At 35.8% G+C, this 24,850-nt stretch overlaps 1 protein-coding gene across 2 annotated transcripts; it reads right to left on the bottom strand.

The window, feature by feature from the left end:
• Positions 1–61: 61 nt before the first annotated feature.
• On the bottom strand, positions 62–23,961 carry UBA3 (ubiquitin like modifier activating enzyme 3). 2 transcript variants are annotated; one of them, XM_032324798.1, is made up of 18 exons: positions 23,857–23,961; positions 23,629–23,670; positions 21,719–21,839; positions 20,309–20,389; positions 16,691–16,773; positions 13,655–13,735; positions 8,977–9,020; positions 8,582–8,646; positions 8,122–8,277; positions 7,199–7,301; positions 6,944–7,057; positions 2,884–2,937; positions 2,140–2,176; positions 1,972–2,053; positions 1,554–1,654; positions 1,367–1,430; positions 1,185–1,239; positions 62–856 (listed from the first exon to the last, which is right to left on the bottom strand). In XM_032324798.1, the coding sequence occupies exons 1-18, from the start codon at positions 23,874–23,876 to the stop codon at positions 768–770; spliced, it is 1,392 nt and encodes a 463-aa protein (XP_032180689.1). In that variant the 5' UTR covers positions 23,877–23,961; the 3' UTR covers positions 62–767. The 2 variants fall into 2 exon arrangements, with proteins under 2 accessions (XP_032180689.1, XP_032180698.1); XM_032324807.1 differs by lacking the exon at positions 23,629–23,670 and having other exon boundaries at positions 23,857–23,960.
• Between the last annotated feature and the right edge of the window lie 889 nt (positions 23,962–24,850).

A 24,850-nucleotide genomic window follows, 5' to 3' on the forward strand; every position in this document is an offset into this window, starting at 1 on the left:
CTACATTACTATGGAGCTACTTATTACTATCCTTAATGTACTTTAAAAAACTTCAGTGAGAAAAGTAGACAATATATGATTTTATTAATAAATAGTGTGAAAGCATCAGTGATAACTGCCTGAGCATTAAATTCTTTTAAACATCCACGTCTTGGCTTTATATTGTGCATACTGGCCTCTATGGCACTACAAGTAAACATGAAAATAGTTCCCATATCCATGCACAGGTATTCAGCTATAATACCATTTACAAATTATTATAGACAAGGTAACCTTTGCAGTAATTAATATTCATTTGGACAACCACAATTAAATGAGTATTAAATCAAGCAAGAAATAGGCTATGTTCAACATGTTCTAGATGTCAGGGTGTAATAGTCAAAGTCATTTAAAACTTAATTTTCTTTTTTTCTTTAGAGGGACATCTTTTCTTTATGTGGGTGCTCAAATGAAAACTGAGGAATGCGTTCTTAGACCACAGTAACAAAAGTCAGACACAAGAGAGTGCTTGCTTCTTCTTTTGAAAGAAGCAATACATTTGTTCATTCTCTCTCTCCAAGCATCATTTCCCATATTACTAATGAAAATGCTTACAAGTACCAACCCCAAAATTCTGTCTTCAAGGGGAAGTTATAAATTTAAAAAAGAGTGGTTCATTATATAAAAGTCAAATTCCAGCAACACTAATGCTAAAAATGACATTAAATGTCTTAGCATCCACATAATATATTTCCATGAGTTTTCTATTATGTACAAGTTTATTTTCCTTAAGAAGTAAAATGAAGTTTGAATAGTACAGTCTGTGGTGTGGTGACATCAGCAACTGCCAGTTCTTGCCCATCAACGAGTCCCAATTCTAAAATAGAAAAAGTTTAATTAACCCAAGCAAAAAAAAAAAAAAAGTCAACAAAAAGCACAACACACACATAGACAAACTATACAGTTTTATGTCTAGATAAACATCAAAATCTAGTTCTCTTTAATCAATACTGTATTTGATTTTTTAATATTCTAAAAGAATTAATTCTATCATTGCTTCTAAAAATATAATTACAATGGTATCACCATTTTAAAGGCATTAAAACAAACCTATAATAAGCATTTATTACTTTTACCAAAAAAAAAAAAAAAAAAAAAAAAAAAAACAGAAGAAACTGACTAGTCAATATATTCATTTAAAGTACCTTTCAACGTTTTGGAGAGATTTGGCCTTGTTCGTTCTTCAATAGAGGTTACTGACTAGAAAACAAAATTATTTTAATGTAAAGCACGTTAAATGAAATTAAACTTGTGATATAATTTTGTTGGGGGAAAAATACCCTAAAATAAAAAAAAAAAAAAAAAAAAACAAGCAGACACTGATTACCTGTAGGTAAAGTGTTCTATTTTTTCCCTCTAATGTAGCTGTGATGGCTGGAGATTTCATCTGCCTAAAAGAATAATGAGAGAGGAAACAAACAAAAAAAGATCACTTTTTAAAAATAATCCTAGTTTTTAAAGTTTTAAAATCACAAAAGTATTTCTATAACAGAACAAAAGTCCACAACACTTACAGAGAAGCACTATTGGTTAAATAATCCAAAACCTCCTGTAGTTTAGCAGATGGAGAAAACTGAATATTTTGAGGAAGCTGACTACAAGCTGGGCAGTTTTCCTACATATATAAAACAACAAATAACAGTAGCACATGAACCAACAATAGTCTATAAGGATGAAATGAGAATCAAATTGTTTTAATAATCATACATATTTCCTATGAACAAATCTTATGCTTTAAAGTTTCCTAAATTATTTTGCTACATACTATTTATTTCAGGTTATACTGTAAAAGACAGGAAATGAATAAGGTTCTAGAAGTTAGAAAATACTTAGGCTGTGGGCAATTTCGACCATATTGCTAACCAATAAGTAATATGTAAAAATCTAAGTATGAGTGATCAAAACAATTTTCATTAGTGTAATACTACTAACCTTTCTCTCTGCTTCAAATGTGTATGTGTATAGTCCATCTACATCATTGAATACCAAGTAATTATTAAGAGGAATATATGCACTGTAAAGAAAAATTGTTCATCTTTATATAATCAAGTCAAGTCAAAACATCAATTTATATACATATTAAAAAATGAAATCCATTACCTTGTGGCTATTTTAAAAACCTCAGTGGCACACACAGCTGAAAGGGGAGAAAATAAAGGTACTTCAACTCAATGCAAATTAGAAATTTAAAATTTCAGGGTTGTTTTTTTTTTTTTAAAGGTTTTATTTATTTATTTGACAGACAGAGATCACAAGTAGGCAGAGAGGGAGGCAGAGAGAGAGGGAGAAGCAGGCTTCCTGCTGAACAGAGAGCCTGACGCAGGGCACGATCCCAGGACCCTGGGATCATGACCTGAGCCAAAGGCAGAGGCTTTAACCCACTGAGCCACCCAGGCACCCCAAAATTTCATGTTTTTTTTAAAAGTTAGTTATAGATAAAGTTATAAAGCAGCTGATTAAAAATAAAGTATATACTCTCAAAAATTGAAAAAGTAACAAATTTTGTATTTGTTTTATATAATCCAAGCAACAGAGTAGCATTAAATGCTTTCCTTCCACTTCTTCAGATTAATGAGCAACCTGTTCACAATGATTAAAAGGGAAGGTACTAAAATGTCCCCTTACTGCCCTGCACTTTATGACAGAATGAAGACAAAATATATACAGATCCAACAGCTTGTTCTTTTTTGGACAGCTTAAAAATTAAACCTCCCACCCAAGAAGATATCAAATTCCTTGAACACCTGTTTTCTGAAACCAAGGAGCTGTTGAAATGTCAGTTTAGATAGTGAATCAACAATTAAGGAAAGAAAACAAAGTTAGGCAGTGGCCATTTTCCCTTACCTGCTATGACCGCATTTGTAGAAGCTACTGCAGGAATGATTCGTTTTACTACTCCTGAAAAAAATATATTGATTAAAATACAGTCAAATCTTTTAAAGAATAGGTATCTTAAATTAGACAATCTGATTATTAAATATCATTTTCCACAACTTGATTTTTCAGGATTTCAGGTCAGAAAATAGAGAAGTTTAACAAAGGAATGATCTTCTGTCATATTCCCATCATTTTATCTTCAGAATCTTGAGTTACAGTAGCAAAGAAAACTCTTCACTAAGCTTCAAATAAAGATGAGACAATATAGTAACAGCTAGCAGTTAGAATGTTCCAAGAAGATTAAATAAGACAGAGTTTTCATAACACCTTTGTTAGTCTCCTTACTCTGATTCTAAAATAAGGGAAATGAAACCGAGACAAATTAATATCCAGTTATAGATCTAGTAAGTGATAGGAACTGCATACGAACTATACTCAGTGAGCTCTGAATAAAGTATAAAGAATAAGATTTAATTAACTTCCTCATATAATAGTTTCAGCCATTTGATTCCCCAAAATTTACAACAAAAAACTGCCCCTAGTCTCATTTCCTTATGTAACATGGACTGCATGAAATATTAGTTGTACTTCTATTTCTACCTCATCTTTTCCATATCAGTATTTCACAGAACAGGAAAGAATAAAGCCCCACCTTATAGCATTGTTTTTTAAAAGCAAAACATAAATATTCCCTAACTGTATTTGAATTGTTCACTTTAGAAAACAAAAACTTCAGAAAAAAGTAGCCGTTATCTTGGGGTCTGGGAGAGCACTTAAAGACATGTCCCCAAGGCTTCAGGTGTAGGCAGGTTTCAAGAACCTCAGAAAAAAAACGAATAATCTAAGAAGACATGAAAGGAAGACAATGAAAAAGTATGAGAAGCTGTTTTAAAACATTAATTCTAACTATATGACAACATATAATTTCAGGGAAGGGGAAACAGGGAGGAACTAACTTCCTGATGGTTAAACTGGAAGCTCTCCAGTGAACCATACAGAGCAAGATGTACAGAAAGGAAGAACAGGTAGTCACAGTGAGGAGCAGCAGACATACTGCCCAAGAAGAGCCAAATGGTCAAGAGTCCTCTCATCCCCTACCCCTTAAAAAAGCTAGATTTCTCTTCCAATTTTGCTTCTGTACTCCTTGTCAAGGCTCTCAATCAATAGGCTCAAAAAAGTACACACCAAACCTTACTGAAAGTTACAGAAATATGAATGAGACTACATCCTGAAATGAGTTTATAGTTCCTGATCAGGACAAACTGAAATCAGCTAATTCAAACAGTTGCTACATGTGCACTACATGCCAGACTACTGTTCCAGGTGTTATGCAAAGTAACAATGAAAAAAAACCTATTTGCTCTGACAGAGCTTTCCTTTTGCTGAGGGAGATTACATGCAAGTAAGTAACAAAATTTCAAATACTGAAGAGTTCTATGAAAAGAAAGTAGAACAAAATATATAGGGGCACTGAGTGGCTCAGTGGAATAAGCCTCTGCCTTCAACTCAGGTCATGATCTCAAGGACCTGGGATTGAGCCCCACATAAGGCGCTCTGCTCAGCAGGGAGTCTGCCTCCCCCCCCAACGCCTGCTGCTCTGCCTACTTGTCATCTCTCTCTCCGTTAAATAAATAAATAAAATCTTAAAAAAAAAATGGTATATGGTAGAGTTGGCAATGACAGAGGCAGTCCATCGGAATGGATGATCAGGGAAGACCTCAGGGAGGTGATAATTTGAGGTGAAACCTAAAACCGTAAGACCCAGCCATGCAATGACTTAGGGAAAGAACATTTCTGTAAACAGTTAAGGGCAAAGGCCCAACAGCAAGGATGTATCAGAGTGTAAGTATGAAATATTCTTTGCATAGAAATGAGGCTACCATTATTTTTGAGGAATTATAAAAATGTCAATAGTGAATGGCTCAGAAGTCATTTTCAGTTGAATAATCAAGTAAACTGGTTAACTTGATACCAGAGCAATAAGCAGCCAGCCTTAACGGGATCCAAGGAAGAACATTCCCGGCCTAAGAATCAGGAGTATTAAAGCTCCAAGATGGGAATGAAGTTAGTGTTTTCAAGAACAAAGCAGGTTGGGAACCGGGGGAATAAAGGGAGCAACAAGAAGCGTCTAAGAACAGAATTTTTAAATGACATCACCAGAAATCAGTAAATATGAGGACAAAATCACTAAAGAGAAACTGCACATTTTCAAAAAGAAGACAAAGCTTATTTTCTGGTGAACTCAGTGATGAACTTCGGACAAAATTTCTAGAAAGATGATCTATGAGCATCTAGCTTAGGAAACAATGATCACGAGACAGAGCATTATGATCGTTCACTAAGACAAGTCGTGCTGGACTCTGTTTCTGTGACTACTAACTTGGCCACCCAGGGAAATGTGGGAAGATAGCACATCCAGGCTTCAGGAAAACATAAAGATATCCTTGTGAATAAGACAAAGAAACAGGAAATACTCAAGAAGGCCTGATTGAAAAATGAGATAAAACAAAAAAGGCCTGATTCAAATGTCTGTTCTCAGGCAGTCAATCTTGTTAAAATTTTTAATTATCTGACAAAGAGATAAAGCATTATTATCAAAACAACAAATGGAAAGATGCTGGCAAGAACAGATAAGCTGGCAGGCATAACAAGATATATGTAGAAAGAAAACAGCAGGTTTAAGAATAAACTTGTAAAGACCTATACTTGAGTATAAAAAGACAATACTAACACCCCAAAAAACTGCCAAACCTATAATGGGAAAATGCGGCTTAGCAACTGCCATGTAGAAAGAACTTCCAGATTTTAGTGGACAGTGACCTAAACAATCAGAAGTATAGCATCAACGTGAATGACAAACAACAAAAAACCCTGCTCTCCTTTAAGACTGCATCAATGATCAGAAGTCTATTTTAATCTTAGCGTGCTTCATTCTAGCCTAGATAAGTACGGATAACTGGAATATGGTTAGAAAAGAAAAAGAGAAAAAAAACACCAAAAAACAAAACAGGATGGAAACTTAATGTCAGCCAACATGTAAAAGGGTTAAAGGAACTAGAAAGATTGATGATAGTGATTTGGAGGGAATGTGATTACTGTTCTGTTTATGTAAAAGGCTATTACTTAAAAGGGAATTTGATTTATATTTGATATACCCTGGGACAATACTCAGACCAAACTAAAGAGGGAGCCTTCTGCTCAACATACAAAATAACTGTCTTAATAGTCTTATCCAAATGTAAAAATAGATTGCCCCAGGAGGTAACACCTTCCTCTTCAATTAAAGATAAAATGAATGGTTCGCCTTAGATGACTTAGTGCCTCTTCCAATTCTAGTAAGATTCAGTGATTTCATGAAGTTCCTCCTAGTTGGGATGCCTGGGCAGTTAAGCATCTGACTCCGGGTTTCAGCTCAGGCTATGATCTTAGTGTTGTGAGACTGCTTTGGGCTCTGTGCCCAGACCAGAGTGAGCATGAGATTCCTTGCCCCTTCCGTCCTCCCTCGCCTTGAGAGCACATGTTCTCTCTCTCTCAAATAAATAACTAAATAAAATCTTTTTTTAAAAAAAATTACTCCTAGGGGCGCCTGGGTGGCTCAGTGGGTTAAGCCTCTGCCTTCGGCTCGGGTCATGATCCCAGGGTCCTGGGATTGAGCCCCGCATCGGGCTCTCTGCTGGGGAGGGGAGGGAGGAGCCTGCTTCCCCCTGCCTCTGCCTGCCTCTCTCCCTACTTGTGATCGCTGTCTGTCAAATAAATAAATAAAATTTAAAAATAATTAATTAATTAATTAATTAAAAAATAAAAAAATTACTCCTAGCTAAGTAGTAGTTTGGATTCTGTAAAACTCTGTTCCCTCCTCCAACCAAATTTAGGACACCTGCAAACTACCATTTCCATGGTACCTTGACTGAACCTCAAATGGCCGGTACTATCTGAAATCACTTATCTGTTATTTCCTTCAGAGTATCCCAACCCCTGAAAATGGGATTATCCCAAGGTTAAAATTCATAACAATTCACTAACTTACCTTGAGTGAGTCTATAGGTCACACCCCTAATATTATATTGTGATGCCCTCTCAAGGGACTTTTGGAAAATCCACTGAATATGATCAGGATCATCTCCATCTAATGGAACTCCTTCTGTTACCAAAAAAAGCAAGGAGGGTAAGACAGAAACATGTAAACTTAAATCAGTTCATGTTTTAATGTAAAGATACAAATGAATAATATAAATAAATATATATCTTACATAATTCCAGATTATGAAATTCAGTTTATTACCTCCAAAAGGCTGCTCCTTAGGCCACTGCAGTATTCTTACATACTCAATACAGTGTTCTGGTAGCCTGGGCATAGACGCAATGGTGCACATGGGAAAATTAACCTAAAATCACAGTTGGGTGTTTTTTTAGTGGATTTTAAGTAATGAATTATTTTAAAATGTAGCTTCTACTTAGGTCTATTTCATAAAAGTAGACAGGAGGTTAAAATTCTTATTAGCTTTCCACTTACAAAAACAAAACATTTTATACCACTAATAATGCTTCTAAAACTAAAAGACAGCATCTGAGTCACCTTACACAGGAATGTAGATTTGTGCTACATTTACAGGGTATATAAATTTAAGCTTGTTAGATCATGAGAAGTGCTGAGTAAGTTCTCAAATATGAGCATTTTATTATGTTTACACATTTAAATCTGAAGGTATAACATAAACCAAAGCAAAAGCAAATTCACAGAGTTAAATCAATTCCAAGTAAATACTAAAAAAATCATATTTATTTATAAATCAAAATTCTAACTATTCCCTAAAGTGGGTATACAGCTTAAAGAGCCCCATATCTGGAAGGATCATTCTCATCCCTGGTATCTTTATCTCCCTGAAGCAATCACAGGCAAAAATCAAACAAGATAAATTATAGCTCTATCCCAACATTTAACTTTGTAGTGGATCCCTGGATCTCTACTCTCCAAACAAACAAAAAAAATAATACAAATCATGAGAACAGAATAGTATCAGTACCATGATATTCCGTTCCTTTCTTTTCACAAATTTCTTTTCTTTTCATATTTTATCTTTCTTCTTCGTATGATTTTTAGAATATGGTTACCCCTAATTAAAAATCCTAAATATTGACTAGACTTAATAATTAGTCCTAACTCAAACCCAAGAGACTATAAAACAAATGCAGGTGCTTCTTTACCTGTGGAGGATACAGTTCTAGTGTGCATTCAATACAAGCAGTCATTCCAGGCAGAATCACGCGGGCATTTCCTTTAAAACCTTCTGTCCCCCCATCTATTAAAGGGACAATGGAGCTTGGATCTAATACACCATCTTCATAATTCAGAAGAGATATCTAGGAAAATTATTTAAAGGTGAGAGAGGGGAGTAAGAATTCAAAAGAGAAACATGCTCTTTAGAATTTCTACAAATCAATCGCACTATTGAGTACTAGATTATCAAATCATGGGATTATGATACTAGCAGTTTATATTCTCACCTGAAAGTTAATGACTGGCACTATATCGTGATGTACATCTACTTAGTTGAAAATTAAATAAACTCTGATTTATCAAAAATATGGTATGGTATCCTAATTTTTGGTATATTAGGAGCAGCAGCAAGAATTTCGAAGAACCATAGAACATTAAAGTCTTTACCAGCATGCCATTTATCCATCTTCTGGCTATGATAGAGTCCAGTCCACATACAATTATATGAAATTCTACGGGAGAAAAAGCAAGTTTGGCTTTTAAAAATGCCATTGCACAAAATAATTCACTTTCTAAGAAACAAACAAAAAACCCCCCACCTCTTATTGGAATACAAACACACATAGTTCCTAATCCTTGAGTAATCCTTACTCAAGACAGCATATAAAAATGCAGCTAATGATGTCAGCTAAGAAATAAAACAGTGGCATTCTCTGTTCAGCCAACTTTACTAAAAAGCAAACACCAAGAGATGAGAACGAATGAAGAAATAGCCTTCAAATAGCTAGCAACTAAATACAGTAAGAATTTAGTGAAAAGTAAATTTCAAGTAGAAAACTTACGTCGATAGAAGGTGTCATTAAAATCCTGAATCTTGTTGAAATGTCTGAACATAAGTAAAGGAACTTAAGCTGCTAAGTTTTTAACTTATGAAGTGAATTTAATAATGCCATAAGGAACAAATTACAAAGGTACACAACAAGAATAAGCCATTAATGTTCAAAGCAGTGGAATTCAGGAAATGTGACAAAATGAACACAACCCTAATCATGATAAAACCTCTTGTAAACACTCCAATTACTTAGAGTAGTTCCTCTCATCCCTGAGCCCCCAGACTACATTTATGTCTCTCTTACACTCTCTACTCTGCTTCAGTTTTTATAAAAAACCATACATCATGGGAAGGCAGACTGTATGTCCTCAACCAAAGGCAACAATGCATCTTAGTGAAGGAAACAAGCATATTACAATTCCCATTTAGGCAGATGACTATAAGACTCAGAACACAAATTTAACATCTCGTACACCTTAGATTTATACATTATATAATAAATATTTTCAATTAAAAATCAGAATAACTGTTGTAAAGCTAATTTAAAAAAAACAGATGTTTCCACTAGCTTTTTCAGGTACAAATGTGATTTGTTATTTTTAGGGTAAGGGGAAATATGAATTCTTTGTTCCGAGTCTCTTTTTACTCTACCAAACCCAACCAGCAGTCTTTCCCTGCCTGGAAGCCATCAAGAGAACCCCATCAAAAACGGCCGTGGGTGTTAATCAATCGTAGCATTTAATATCATAACAGCACATGTATACAAAAATTTTAATTTTTCTAATGGAATAATTTTTTCAGTAATATATATACTTCTCTAAAAGTACAATAAATAATCCACCATATATTTTTTAAAAACCAAAATGGAGAAAAGAGTGACAATATAAAAATACCCTTATCCTAGATTTTTTATTCTGGCCTACAAAAAAAGCTATAAAAAATATTCAATTCTTGCCCAGACCCATTCAGGCCTCTTTTCCTTTTGAATGCTAGGCAAACAGGAAGCATAAACTGCAGCTTTAATTCTCTCAAAAGAGAATAGATGCAGCCACTCTGGGAAACAGTATGGAGGTTCCTCAAAAAGTTGCAAATAGAGCTACCCTATGACTGGGTAGCAACTGCACTACCAAAGATACAAATGTAGTGATCTGAAGGGGCACCTGTACCCCCAATGTTTTTAACAGCAATGTCCACAAAAGCCAAATTATGGAAAGAGCCCAAATGTCCATCAACAGATGAATGGATAAAGAAGATATATATATACAATGGAATATTACACAGTCATCAAAATATGAAATCTTGCCATTTGCAATGACATGGATGGAACTAGAGAGTATTATGCTAAGTAAAATAGGTCAATCAGAGAAAGACAATATCATATGATCTTACTGATAGGTGGAATTTAAGAAACAAGACAAAGGATCATGGGGAAGAAAAGAAAAAAATGAAACAAGACAAAACCAGAGATGGAAAAAACCATAAGTGACTCTTAATCATATGTAACTGGGGGTTGCTGGAGGGGAGGCAGGTGGAGGGATGGGGTAACTGGGTGATGGGACATTGGGAAGGGCATGTGTTGTAATGAGCACTGGGTATTATAGAAGACTGATGAGAATCACAGACCTGTACCCCTGAAACAAAAAGAGAGAGAGAGAGAACCAGAGCAAACAGAAGAATAGTAATAGGAGGACCCAGGAGCCACACCAAGAAATTCCACATCCTAGATTTCTATAAAATACCCAAAGTTCACAGATCTAACTTTTAGAGTATGCATATTCTTCTTTTTCTTTCTTTCTATGGAGGTCTGTATTTGCCTTTTCCAACATTTACTTTGAAATAACATATATCCACAGAGGGCTGCAAAGCTAGTATAAAGATGTCCCAAGAGTCTTTGATCCAGTTTCCCCTAATGGTTACATCTTACAGGACTATAATACCAAAACCACAAATATAACATTGATAAAATAAGTATGTACAGTTCTGTGATTTAAACCACTTACGTAGATTTGTGTAACCACCACCATAAAGTTATACAACTATTCCATCCCAGCAAAGCTCTTCCTCCTGCTACCCCTTTAGAGTCACACCTCTCCAACTTCTGATGCCTACTCCCTGGCAATCATTAATTTATTCCGTCTCTAATTTTGTCATTTGAAGAACATTACATTAATAGAAACATACAACATATGACCTTCTGAGACTGGGATTTTTCATTCAGCACATCTTTGATATCCACCCAACTTGCTGCATGTTTTGTTAATTCCTTTTTATTGTTAAGCAATACTCCACAGTATGGCTATACCACAGTTTAATAATTCTCCTAGTGACAGATATTTGGATTGTTTCCAGTTTTTGGCTAATGCAAATAAAGATGCTATGAACATTCAAGAACAAGTTTAATGCAGACCTGAGTGTTTGTTTCTCTGGGGTAATGCCCAGTAATGAAACTGCTGAGTCACATGGAAAGTTCAGGTTTTTAAAAAATGGGCTATTTTCCAGATGACAATACCATTTTACATCTCCCACTAGGAATGGATGAGTGATGCAGTTTTTCTGTAGCTTTGCCAGGATTTTCATTACTATGTATTACTTTAGCTATTTGAAGTATATTTCACTGTGGTCATAATTTGGATTTCTCTTATAGCTAGTGATGATGAACATCTTCTCATCTGTTTTTTGTTATCTTCTTTAGTGAAATATCCTTTCACATTTTCTGTCCATTTCCTAACTGCATTTTTTTTATTGCTTAATTTTGTGAATTCTTTACTTATTCAGAATGGGTCTTCTGTCAGATACCTACTTCATAATGATATCCCATTCTCATCATTATATGTATCTCATTCTCTTAACAGGGCCCTTCACAAAGCAAAGTTTTAAATTCTAATATAGTTCCATTTATCAATTTTTTTATTTGAGGGATCATACTTTTTTTTATGTGATCTAAGGACTCTTCACCAAGCTCTACATAACAAAGATTTCCTCCTATACTGTCATCCAAAGTTTTACAGTTTTACATATTATACTAAAACCTATGATGCATTTTGAATTAATTTTTACAATTTTGAGGTTTTGAGTTAGGATTTGGGATTCATATTTTTGCTTATGGCTATCCAATGGCTCCATCACAATTTTTTGATAAATTATCCTTTCCTCCACTGAACTATTTTTATACTTTTGTCAAACATCAATTGGCCATATTTGCCAGTGGCTATTTCTGGTTTCTTCTGTTTTACTGATGTGTGTCTCTATCTCTGCTAACGCCACACAGTCCTGATTATTGTAGCTATAGTAAGTCTTGAAATTATATTGTGATTTCCTCCCACTTTATTCTTTATCTGAACTGTTTTATTTTTAATTTTTAAAAAATATTTTATTTATTTAAGAGAGAGAGAAAGAGAACACAAGTGGGAGTCGGGACAGAGAGAGAAGCAGACTCCCCGCTGAGCAAGGAGCTGAATGAGGGGCTCAATCCCAGGACCCTGAGACCATGACCTAAGCCAAAGACAGACACTTAACAGACTGAGCCACCCAGACACCCCTCAGAATTGTTTCAGGTATTCCTTCACCTTTCCATATAAATTTTAGAATAATTTTGTCTCTATCAACAAAAAATTTTGCTGGGATTTTGACAGAAAATGTATTAGACTTGTATACAAATCTGGGGAGACATGACATCCTTACTATGTCAAACTGCCCAATTCTTGAACACAGAGTATCTCTCCATTTATTTAGACCTTCTTTGATTTCTTTCATCAGCATTTCACAGTATTCAGCATTCAAGTCATATACTCATTTTATTCAATTTACACCTAAGTATCTCCCCCTTCTTTTTTTTGTAGTTGTAAATGGCATTCATTGTATTTTAAAATTTCTCTCTCCACATTTTTACTGCTAGTACACAGAAATATAATTGATTTTTGTATGTTTATTTTGTATCCTCTAGCATTTCCCAAACAGCAAAGCTCACCTCATGAATTTCTATAAAACACACTGGAAGTTCTCCAGATCAAACACTTCTTTTTAAAAAACATCCTTCTTAGGGGGCACCTGGGTGGCTCAGTGAGTTGGGCCTCAGCCTTTGGCTCAGGTCATAATCTCAGGGTCCTGGGATGGAGCCCCGCATCAGGCCCTCTGCTCAGCAGGGAGCCTGCTTCCCTCCCTCCCTCTCTCAGCCTGCCTCTCTGCCTACTTGGGATCTCTATCAAAAAAGTAAACAAAATCTTTAAAAAAAAAAAAAAAAACCAAAACATACTTCTTGGAAAAATAAATATACTTTGATACATGTTCCATTTGGTTAATATATAAGGAGTGTCTATTCAGTCTGCTACTGTAGGGACACACAAAGATTAACTATAGCCAGACAAGGAACTTATAGTCTAACAAGAGATATGTAATCCAAACTGAAATTAAGGAAGGGCAATAATGCAAATAATGCAAAATAAACGATTGTATTGGCCATAAATGCTTAATTTAAAAATTAGAGCAAGAAATATTTATATAACCTTAAAGAAAAGATCAGAATATAAAGCAAAATGTCACCAGTAAGTATCTCAGTAATAAGCTTACTGCTGATAGTTTGTTTTTTGTAGTTGTTGTTGTTTATCTGTATTTTCTGTTAAATACCTCTTTTATAATAAAGAAAATACAAAGCTTTAGAAAGCTAAGTAACTTTTTTGTCAAAAGGATACGGAACTACATTGCAGTTAGGAACTCTGTCATTTAGAAATTCTGCAGCAACTTCAGCCTTAGGTCTTCCAACATCTTTGGGCCTATAGGAAAAATTATATTTAAATTATCATTCATGATATAAATCTAGATGATCTACATAATTTATTTTCAGACAGAAAAAATATTCATGGTGAGCTTGTTTAGAGGATATTTAGAAGAAACACTTTTATCTAAATTTTTTGATGAGTGATTGGTCACAAATCAATGCTTACTGATGCTCTAAATGAAGTATTTATAGGTGCTGACAAGTCTAATTATTTCTTAAATGTAAATATAAACAATCCCCCCACTCCACCCCAGAAAGCGTAACAATGGTATGTTTCCTGGCCACTTCCCACTGCGGCATTTCCCAGTGTAAAAAATTATCCCATACCCAGAGCCTTCCAAATCTGCCCTGAACCCCAGAACCTCAAGGTGTTAACTATGGAGGTCTTGGCTGAAATAAACACACAATTCATTCTAGGGATACAAGAGCCTTCATGTATCCTCTTCCCATGTGTGCTGATTAAACAGTAAATTTTATGCCCCAAACGAAGCCATAAGCATGTTTTGAAGAAATAATGCTGAAGACATTATCCAAAATTGCAAATGATGCCAACAATCCTAAGAAACTAAAAACAGAAGACCTCAAAAGGTTACTCCTAGATAAGAACCATTGCTATAGACAGAAAGGGACACAGGGAAGTCTCTCTTCTTATTTCAGTACAAATGGTATTTTCTTTCATAGTACTTCCTCATTCTCCTCACAGAAGTAAGTCACTTCCTCATACATACAGTGCTTCATTACTACTTTTCCACAACATATTTTTTATTAGATACAGAGGTCTTTCATACCCACTAGACTATGAACATTTGGAAGAAAGTAACCATATTCTATTTCTTTATAGTCCTTCAGATACAAGCACAGAATACTTTAAATGAAGATTAAAAAAAATGTTACTAATAAAAATTACTTTTTATTTAAAATTGGAATTTTAAAGAAAAATAACTTAACGGGTCAATTTTCTTCTCTCCAATGAAGCAGTATGCTTTTTTTTTTTAAATTAAGATTTTATTTATTTATTTAAAAGAGTGAGAGAGATCACAAGTAGGCAAAGAGGCAGGCAGAGAGAGAGGGGGAATCAGGCTCCCTGCCGAGCAGAGAGACCCGATGCAGGACTTGATTCCAGGACCATGAGATCATGACCTGAGCCGAAGGCAGAGGCTTAACCCACTGAGCCACTCAGGTGCCCCAGTGTGCTTCTCCTGATTCAAAACTTCTGATAAGAGTTTTATTCTGACTTGTCCTGTAACTAGACTCTAGTTATAGATCAAGGAACCTGATTTCAGTACTGCATTTAACTAGTCTGGACAGAGCACTTAGGGTAAAAGGAATAAAGGAGACTTTCAAGATTCTTTAACATTGTGGATTATATGTGCTTCCACAGCAGATCTCAAACAAAAAAAACTCCTAGATGGCTTCTGTGGAGACTGCTAATTTACCTTTCCAGAATTAAGGGATCAGATTGTTCCACCTAAAAACTGCACTTTGAACAAAAGGCCTTTCACAGGTATCATCTTTGCAGGACACCTTGTCCTAATTGCTTAATCTTGAAAACAAGCACCTGCCCTGAGGGCTGCTCTGAGATTAAAACAGGTACTATAGATGAAGAGTTTATTACAACTAATAGAGTTTACGAACATAGATGAAGAGTTTACTACAACCCAAGCACTGAACAAATGTTAACTATCATGATTTTCAATGTTTTTTAGCTACAAACTAAAGGGCATGGATTATCAATAATCAACCAATTCAGTGTTATCTTTGTTAGAGCATTCATATACTAAAATGTGTCATGATCCACGAAGTTTCAGAGAAGGGTAGTTTCAAGGGTTAAAAATTAAACAAGATAAAGCCTAAAAAGGAAATGTAGAGTTCATATAGCAATTACAACACTTCCTTAACTTGACTTTGACCCATCCTTCAACCTCTTTATTATCTTCTACAAAGACAGGTTTCATGCCTATCCAAAAATTTAAATTTACCTTCTCTGCTATCTGAGCACTTTCTGCTAATAACCTAATGATCTAGAAAGAAAAATAAAAAGTCCTTATCCCTCCATATGTACAGTTCTTTGACCAATGACACTTCTATCTGAGCTCGTCAAATCTCTAAATGCTACATACTAAAATTCACTAATGAACCTCTCCTCACCTCTGCATATACAGCCTACCTGGAGTTTTAAAAGTCATTTCTAACAATCCATTCCCAGATGCCTTCCATATTTCATGTTCATCTAAGGTAATAATCCCTTTATTTCATTTCAACCGCTCCTGGGTTTTCTCTCCTTAACTGTCTGTTTTCTCTTTTTTTCCGTAAGAAAGTTCAAACTCTCCCACAACTTTATTGCCCTGGAGTCACCATACAATTCTTGGCCCACCAGTCTCCACCAATGTATCTCACAAGCGTCCAATATTCCAGCTATGTTTTCTTTTGAAATCAACAGGAGGAAAAGAGCCTCGCCCCAAATCACATTTAAAGAGATTTGGAAATCTCTTTAAACACAACAAAATCATGTATTTGTTTTTAAAACTAGTTTCACCAGAATGCTCACAATTTTCTTGCAAAATTTTACCTAAAAAAGAGAGTGGTAGTTATTTTTAAAATAAAATTACTGTTACCCTCTTGGGACGCCTGGATGGCTCAGTCGGCTAAGCCATTGCCTCCAGTTCAGGTCATGATCCCAGGGTTCTGGGATCCAGTCCCGCATCAGGCTCCTTGCTCAGCCGGGAGCCTGCTTCTCTCTCTGCCTCTGCCTGCCACTCTGCCTGCCTGTGCTCTCTCTCCCCCTCTCTCTCTTTGACAAATAAATAAAGAAATAAAATCTTAAAAAAAAAATGAAAAATAAAATAAAATAAAATTACTGTTACCCTCTCATAGTTTGTAAAAATTATTACTGAGATGCATTCAAGTTCAAGTTATTATCAGAATTTTAAACTAGTATCTTAAAACTTACCTAAATAAAAACTGCCTATTTAGATTGGAAACATCTATAGTGTCCATGTCTATAACATGAATCTGTCTAAAACCAGACAACGCCTGTGGGAATAAAAAAAAATCCAATTAAGCAGAGGTTTCCGCACATTTGAAATTTTAAGATTTGTTTTTAAGGTAGCCTTGAAAATTTATAAATGCTCAATAATAAATTCTACAGAATTGTATTCAGTGGTTAAAGTATCTTACAAGGTATAAAGGTATTTAAAATTTAGGGTTCTTGTAAAAGTCAAAAATGTGTAGCTACTCAGTTTTAAATAGACTATAATCAAAAGAGAACAACTCAAAATTTCTACAGTTGTTTTATAATCCCATAAACACATTTGTAAAGTTTGTTGCTTTGCTGCTGCCGCCAGATATTTTAAGTTTACTAGTCTTACTAATTAACTGAATTTGCTATTCTTTTTCAGAATATAGTTAAAAAGCAATTCCTACAAGTTTTATCGTAGTTGACGTAACATTAAGTATGTTACAATTCAGAAATAACTATTAGAAGGTGTACATTATCAACACACATATGTATGTAGCACATGAAAAAGGAATATCCTAAAAGTATTGAGTCAAGAACAAGCAATCAAAAAAGCCAGGGAAAAGCAACAAACTGTTGCAGTACAACTAGTGCTCAAATTTACCAGAAGCAAAAGATTAAAAAAAAAAAAAGTATGAATAATTAATCATGTTTTTCTGGTTTTGGTCAGTTAAGTAGTCAAGTTAAATCAAGTGTCAATAATTTCCCTACTTTTCAGCCCCTCCTTACAGCAAGAGATCCTCCAAAGCTGTCCATACATGCTTTCTCATATTCCTAGCTCACACTTCAACTTAACAAGCTTTCACTCCCACCACTTCGCAGAAAACTGCTCTTGTCAAGGTCATCAGTGATTTCCATGTTACTATTTCCAATGACAATTTTCAGTCTCTCTGATCTTACCCACCTAAAGTATCTGGCAGTGTGTGGATCAATTTCTCCTCTATAAAATAAATTCCTCACTTGGTCAATATACTCGTAAGAAATCTGAACACTAAAAATTGGTTTCCAGTTCACCTCACTCAAGAGTTTTCCTCCTACTTTACTGGCCAGAATTTGGAGTGCCTTTGTGCTTAATTCTGTTCAGTGCTGGTGATCTCTGACAATCTTGTAAGATAAAGCATTGTCTAACAGACACCTCAAAATTAAGTTTCCAAAACCAAACTCAATCGTCCTTGCTCACCAACATCACGAAATCTATTCTTTTCCTAGTGTCTCCCATTTCAATGATGCTAACCATCTTTCCAGTTGCTCAGGGAAAAAACCTTGTCATGACATCCTTGGCTCCTCTCTTTCTCTTATTTCCCATAACTAATCCATCCACTAGTGAATCCTGTTGACTCCAACCTCAAAACATATCCATCACTCACAGACTTTCACCACCTCCAGTGCTACCATCTTGCTCCAAGTCATTGTCACCTCTTGCCTAGATGACTGTAACAACCATCCAACCAGCCTCTTAGCTTCCTGCTGTTTTCCCTTGAGTCTTTTCTCCACACATCAGGCTCAGTGAACCTAGTTAAAAGTCAGATCAAATCAACTCATCTGCTTAAATCTCTCCAGTGACTTCCTGACTCAGACAAATGGCAAAGTTTTTACAGGAGCCTCTAAAGCCCATATTCACTCTGAGCCCTTCCATCTCCCATCACTTCTTGATATCCTGTTGGAAACTGCTTCCCCTTGCCCACTTCTGCTTCAGCTATAATGACCTCATTTCCTCCCAGAACATAGAAGTCATGCTCCCACTTCGCATATTTTGTACCTGATGGTCCCTCTGCCTAGAATATTCTTGCTCACCTCTCTACTCAAATAGCATCTTTTTGTAAACCACTTCCCCTCCCACCAGGATACCTATCTTCTATTCTTCCTTTCCCCATAGCATTTATTACTATCTGACATTCTATGTATTTTACTTGTCTTTTTCCTTCCATAAGACCCCAAAACACAAACACCTGGCAGTACTTTTCGATGCTGTATCTTTAGCTTTCAAAATGGTACCTGGCATATGGGGGCGGGGGATTCTGTAACTATTTGTTCAATCAACAATATTAATGTCATATTCTTTTTTCAGAATGAGCTTTTGGTGGGGGGCTTACAACCAATTCTAAAAAAACATGCACATCTCTCATATATTTATGTCTGAAATAAGCAAAGTAACAAGTGGTAATTGAAAAGAATTCGTTTTCTTCTTTTAAGACATTACAATGCAATAAGGCCAGTCCTAAAGTTCCTTGACAACCTATTCCTCAGAGCTAATCTCCAATTAATTCACATTTAAATTACTATATATCACATGTGCAAGTCACAGCTTCATAACAGAAAAAGTTGAGCATTAGGGGATTTTAACATAGAATGCCTGCCAAAACTACTACCTGTCTTCCATAAATCTTTCCCTTTTAGAATTCTTTGGTACTGCAAGGGTTTTTATGTTTGAGAAAGTTCTGTCATTCTGGCCCCACATCTCACAGTATATCATACATAATGCTGTTTATTTGATATAAGACTTGTCTCTCCAATGAAATTTCAAATTCATTAAGGACATGGACCATGATGACCTAAAATCCCTTCAGAACTAGAGCAGTTAAGTACCAAGAACTGTATTAAGTTTCTGCAGTTTCACTAACACTGACATTAGTGTTTTCTTAGCAAAATGAATGTAGCTGTTGATATTTAAATTACAGCCACAAGGCCAGCTTCGTGGGTCCCTCATGTGGTTATGTGACCTGATTCATTGTCTAAGGAGCTTCCTCTATTTCCAATTTTCTACACACCAGTGAGAAGGCTGACATAAAACACCTTTAAATCAATTCTTCTCCTACCCACTTTTATTAAATAAACCAATAAAGCCTTATAAAAAGTTATTTGTAGTTACGAGAAGTCAGTGAAACTATTAAGTCACATATTATGGATTTCAAACCAGTATAAAAAAATAGCTTCTGTAAACAGTACCCCCTCTCAAGATGATATTCAGTGAAAACAAATTGTACAAAAAAAAAAGTTTAGCTATTCCAAATTTTATGTTTAAGTCCTGTAATGACCTAATGGTTCAGTGAAAAGCACACTTGACTAAGAATTAATGACCTCGACTAGGTTCTAGGGATATCACTATTCAGAAAAACTTATCTCCCTCTATATAAAATGACAATATTCTATCCACCTAACTGGGTTATTTTGATCAATATAAGAAATAATTCTTTGAAATTACATGTTAAAATGTGAATTATCAGTTTTGTTATTAATGTCACCAAAATTAATGACTGCTATGCAAGAGGAAGCACAAAGATTTGTTTGATAAATATCAGAGAAGAAAACAGAAGAGTTTTCTATCAATGACTTTACAGTTGAGGACTTCAGAGTGTAAAAAATTCCAGTTCTATCATTATGTTAATTACTATCTCAAATTTGACCTGCTAAATTTATCTAACAAAGGCTCATAGGAAAAAAGGTTAACAATCATAACAAAAAATTTCCTAGTAATAGAACAGAAAAAGAAAATGCTTTAATTGCCACAAGAAGAAAACAAATAACATATATATGTATATATATATATATTACCAGATTTTTCAGGAGCTCACATCCTAAGCCACCAGCTCCAATGACTAGAACTTTACATGTATCTAACAAAAACTGGAGAGACTGTAAAGAATGAAAAAGCATATTAAAATCTGGTTGATAATAACCATAAGTATCATCAATAAGGCAATAAACCATAAAACACTTTCTGAATGAAAAACCCAAGTAAGGATAAAGAGCAGACTTTGTAGTTAATAAATTATTTTAAATTTATGAACAAGGTGGAACCAGAAATTCTGTAATCTAATGACTTCAGAGGGTTTCAATTTTAATGTTTTTAAATTGACTTTTATGAAATTAGAAGGTTATTTCCACTACTATCTTAGTTAACTAAGACTTACCTTGTTTTTTAATTTTGAAAGGGGATGGAAAGCAAATTTATTTAACTGACTTGCTAAAAAGAAAAAAGTGTAAAAACCTTACAATAGAGGCTCAAGCATGCTCAAGGTGTTTAAAGGTCTAAAAGTAAAAAGGTAAGAACAATAATTGCTGCTTTTGAACACAGTGACAGAAACTTACAAAACAGATGATGGAAAAAAAAGATAAAACTCTTAGAAAATTGTACATCAGCAGAAATACAATTTAAAACAATGATTTAACAGCAGTATCTTAAATTTTATCATGCCAAAAAAAAAGCAAACCATAATACAATTCAGAAGCACAAGAAAACATGGTGGAGTATCCAAAGAAACACAAAATACTTTAAGTTCAATCCAAGATTAAAGGAGAAGAAAGTTATACTGATGATACAATGAATGAAACCCAAGAATCTGTGCCTTAATTTTAGGAGTAGCATAATACTGCTACTTCAAAACATCTCTTCATAAACACAAAAGACATAAAAATTAACTATAAAGAATATATTTTCTACCTTGCAGTAAAAATATAAGTTGTCTGCAATTGAACATTTGCCTTATGTCAAACACTACCAGTCCAAAATTCTATCCCTCTATTATATAGCAGTCACATAATTTTTAACATGCGATTAATTTTCAATTCCACGTAAGGATGCTCATTTCAACTAAATTTCAAAATTTAAGCAAGCATATCTACATTTCTATCAGATTTAATTTCTCATAGTACAGTTAAAAAGGGGAACGTGTCTCAGAAGTCATTTAAAACTAATTCTCAGTGAAGTAAAACTTAGAATCTTAAATGAGATTATGAAGTTTCTTTACTCGAGAATTTTCAACATATTACATGAGAAACATGAAAATGACTCAGATATTTGTCATTTAAATATAATCAACTACAAATATTCAAATATTTAGTATTTCAAGGTAACTTGTATAATTATTAGTTTTATTAAAGAGCAAACTAAAAAGAAAGCATTTTATTATTTTTGAAATATAAAACTATTAGAGGAGTTATTTAAAAATAAATGTTTCTCACTTCAGTGCTCGGTTCGAAATCAGGGTGTGTGAAGGGTCCAGATCGCTCGAGGAACTTCTTTACATGGTTCCAGCGACCTTCCCAGTCTCCAGTGTCCCCACACCCACCATCAACAGCCATTCTGCACAGAACACAGTAAATTCAGCTGCAAAGATCAGTAGGAAAAAGCCACACCTATAACTATTATGGTTTCCCCAAATGAAAAGTAAGCACACCAGACCTGCTCAAATAAAAAGGGAAATATCAATGTGGTTATGCTTATGCTTTTAACTTTTTTCTTGGCTATTATCTAGTTTATTTAACGTTAAGAACTACATATGTTGATGAAATAAGTCCACATGTTTCTGGGATCTTAAAGCACAAGATCAAACTTGGGATACTATTGGTCAATTGGTGAGAAATGGGCTTTTCTATATTTGGAATTTACAAAAGATCACTGTAAACTTCCCTAGTTTGTTCCAACAACACACTTGGATCAGGGAAAGAAAAAAGAAACTCCACTTTCGGAATAGTGATGCTTCAAATCTAATATAACTTATGTGTCCTTTCCAAGTTTGACTTTTTTTGATGAGAGAAACATTCACCCATTTTTCCCTGAAAGAGATCCCAATTTTGTTTCCACTCAACACAAAAGTTTGGGGTTACAATTACACTACAGATAGGCATTACCACCTACAAACTTTTTAGAACATACAACTGAATAAAGACGGACTCCCCTAACAAAAGACAAAATGTATTTTCTAACAGAAATGTATTTTTTACTTTCTGCAAGATATATGTTTGGTTGTGATTATTTTTAATTTTCCAAACTTCTTGTAATCCCAGTTTCTACCTCCAAATGTACTAGTAATAACCAATTTTTACAGAAGGGGCAAGTGTTGCCTAACAATCAAGACCAGAGCACTGGACGTCCAACTGGGTCTGGTTCCACAACAACATTGTGACTTTGCGCTGATTATTAGCGGCTCTAAGTCTCATTTGGAGCTACTCCTTAAGGTCCGAACAAGGATAAAGAGATAATCCACACAGAGGCCTTAGTACAATACCTGACATATAGTAACCATGCAAACCTTTACTGTCATTTTAAGCAAAAGTGGAAAGGAAATGAAAGGTGGGAAGGAATTCGTGAAATTAACTATCATCCCAATCCTTTTGCAACTGAAATTAAACTTTCAGAGGGAGATACGTGAAGACTCTTAAAGCACGCTACTGGGAACTGGCACAGAAATTACTAATGCACCACACCCACTGCAAGAGGACCTTCTACCCCTCCCCTGTAGGGAGACGAAAAATTATGTGGCGTGGGACAGGCTAGAAAACACTGCTTAAATCTGTCTCATCAGCACAAAAGTAAATATCTGATAAAACAAACAGGGTGTGTAGTAAACGGGGGGGAAAATAAGCTCTTTGTGGAGTCAACATCCTCCCTTAAGAGCTAATTCTTTGGCAAAAATGACTGAAGTGCTTAGTACGGTACCTTACACTAAAGTTCTCCTAAGAAGTTTGCAATTAATACTATTGTCTCAGTGTTTACGAAAGGCCAAAAACGGCCTAGTGTCCGTTTCATGAGTTTAATCACAAGGTCACGGCTATGACAATTTGGGGGTGGAGGAGGGGGTGGGGCTCAATGGTCCTTCCGCAAGACCTTTGGGTCAAGTACCACCCCCGCGGGCCGGTGCCGGGCCTGCGGCGGAGGACCCCGGCTCCGGCGCCCGCCGGGGATAGAGACAAGGAGCCGCCCGCCGGGCCCCTGGGGCTCCGGGATGGGGGTCAGGGGATGAGGCCGTGCGGCCTGCGCTCCGGGTGCTCCCCTCCCAGCCCCCCGGGCCCGCTGCGGCTGGTCCCCTAGGCCTGGGGTGGGGGGAGGCGGGGGTCCCCGGAGAGGGCCCCGGCCTCCCGGCAGCACTAACTTCTCAGCCAGCAGCTCCTCTATTCTCCTTCTTTTCTTCTCCCTAAAAGAAAGAGAGAATAAAAGAAGGGTCAGCATCACGCTACACATTGGGCGCCGCGAGGGGATGGGGGGGCGAGGGGTCGGGGCGGGGGGTGGGGGGACCTCGGGTGGCGGCGGCGACCGCCCACCGCCGCGCTCTCTCACAGCCCAGCCCGACCCCGCACGCCTGCAGAGCTCTAGTACTTACGGCTCCTCGCCATCCGCCATATTGTTCTCCGCCTCTTCCCAGGAGCCCCCACGGCGGGCGGGCGGAGGGGCCGGACGAAGCGTAGGGGCGGGACCAGCACGGAGAATTGGAAAGGGACGGGGAGGAGCGGAAAGGGGAAAGGGGGCGGGGCATGAGGAAGGGGTGGGGCTGACGGCGCCGAGGCTCCCCTGGGCTCTAAAGCTTTTTCATGTAATTATAATCTTGATTAACTGCACTTAATTACATAAATCTTACCCAGAGCACAACATTATTTTGCGTGAAAATATACGCATAATACGCCATATGTTTATACAATTTACGTGGTAATTAATAATTATAAAAAATGGTATGTTCTGTGAAAAAACTCCTTGGAAGAGCCGCCCTTATGCTGCAGAGCGTCTCTCTGAGGCTAAGCATCAGAGTAATTTTCACCTTTAACTTTTCAGGAAACATATTTGCATAAGATTACGCACTCTGAGAATAAAATCTAAATCAGTTTGTAGTGATGGGATGGAGAGATTATTATTTTCTTCCTTTGTGAATATTGAAGGTAGTCTTTTTAAAATGTCCCATGATTCTGTCAGATAAGAAGTTCAGCAGCAATGGAACCGAATAGGAAAAAAAAAAAAAAAACACCTTTTTTATGGGGAAAAAACATATATTTAGATAAAAGTACAAAGAAAAAAAGCACAAAAATTAAGGAATAATTTAGAACACCTATAATCTCATCACCTGAAGATATATGAGAAAATTTTGGACTATTTTCTTCCTGGCGGACAGAAATAGATAGATGAAAGTGTGTGTGTGTCTCGATGACTGGATACAAAAGTTCATATTAAAAAGAATAAATAAATAAATATATATATATAAAAAAAAATGTGTGTGTGTGTGTAGTCTTTCTTGGAGCTGGAAAAAATGAGATTTAGAGTCAAGAAGAACAGTTTAAATTCTTAACTCTCCACTTATAAAACTATGAGAGTTTGAGGAGTGTTGG

Source organism: Mustela erminea, chromosome 1 (genome assembly GCF_009829155.1).
Source record: "Mustela erminea isolate mMusErm1 chromosome 1, mMusErm1.Pri, whole genome shotgun sequence".
Classification (NCBI taxonomy): Eukaryota; Metazoa; Chordata; class Mammalia; order Carnivora; family Mustelidae; genus Mustela; species Mustela erminea.

Excerpts from the sequence above, each read along its gene's own strand:
- UBA3 (XM_032324798.1), bottom strand. The coding sequence starts at position 23,876 with ATGGCGGATGGCGAGGAGCC. Across the intron at positions 8,278-8,581 it reads GATGGATAAATGGCATGCTG|ATATCTCTTCTGAATTATGA; the intron begins GTAAAGACTTTA and ends TAATTTTCCTAG. Across the intron at positions 7,058-7,198 it reads TAAGGAGCAGCCTTTTGGAG|AAGGAGTTCCATTAGATGGA; the intron begins GTAATAAACTGA and ends TTTTGGTAACAG.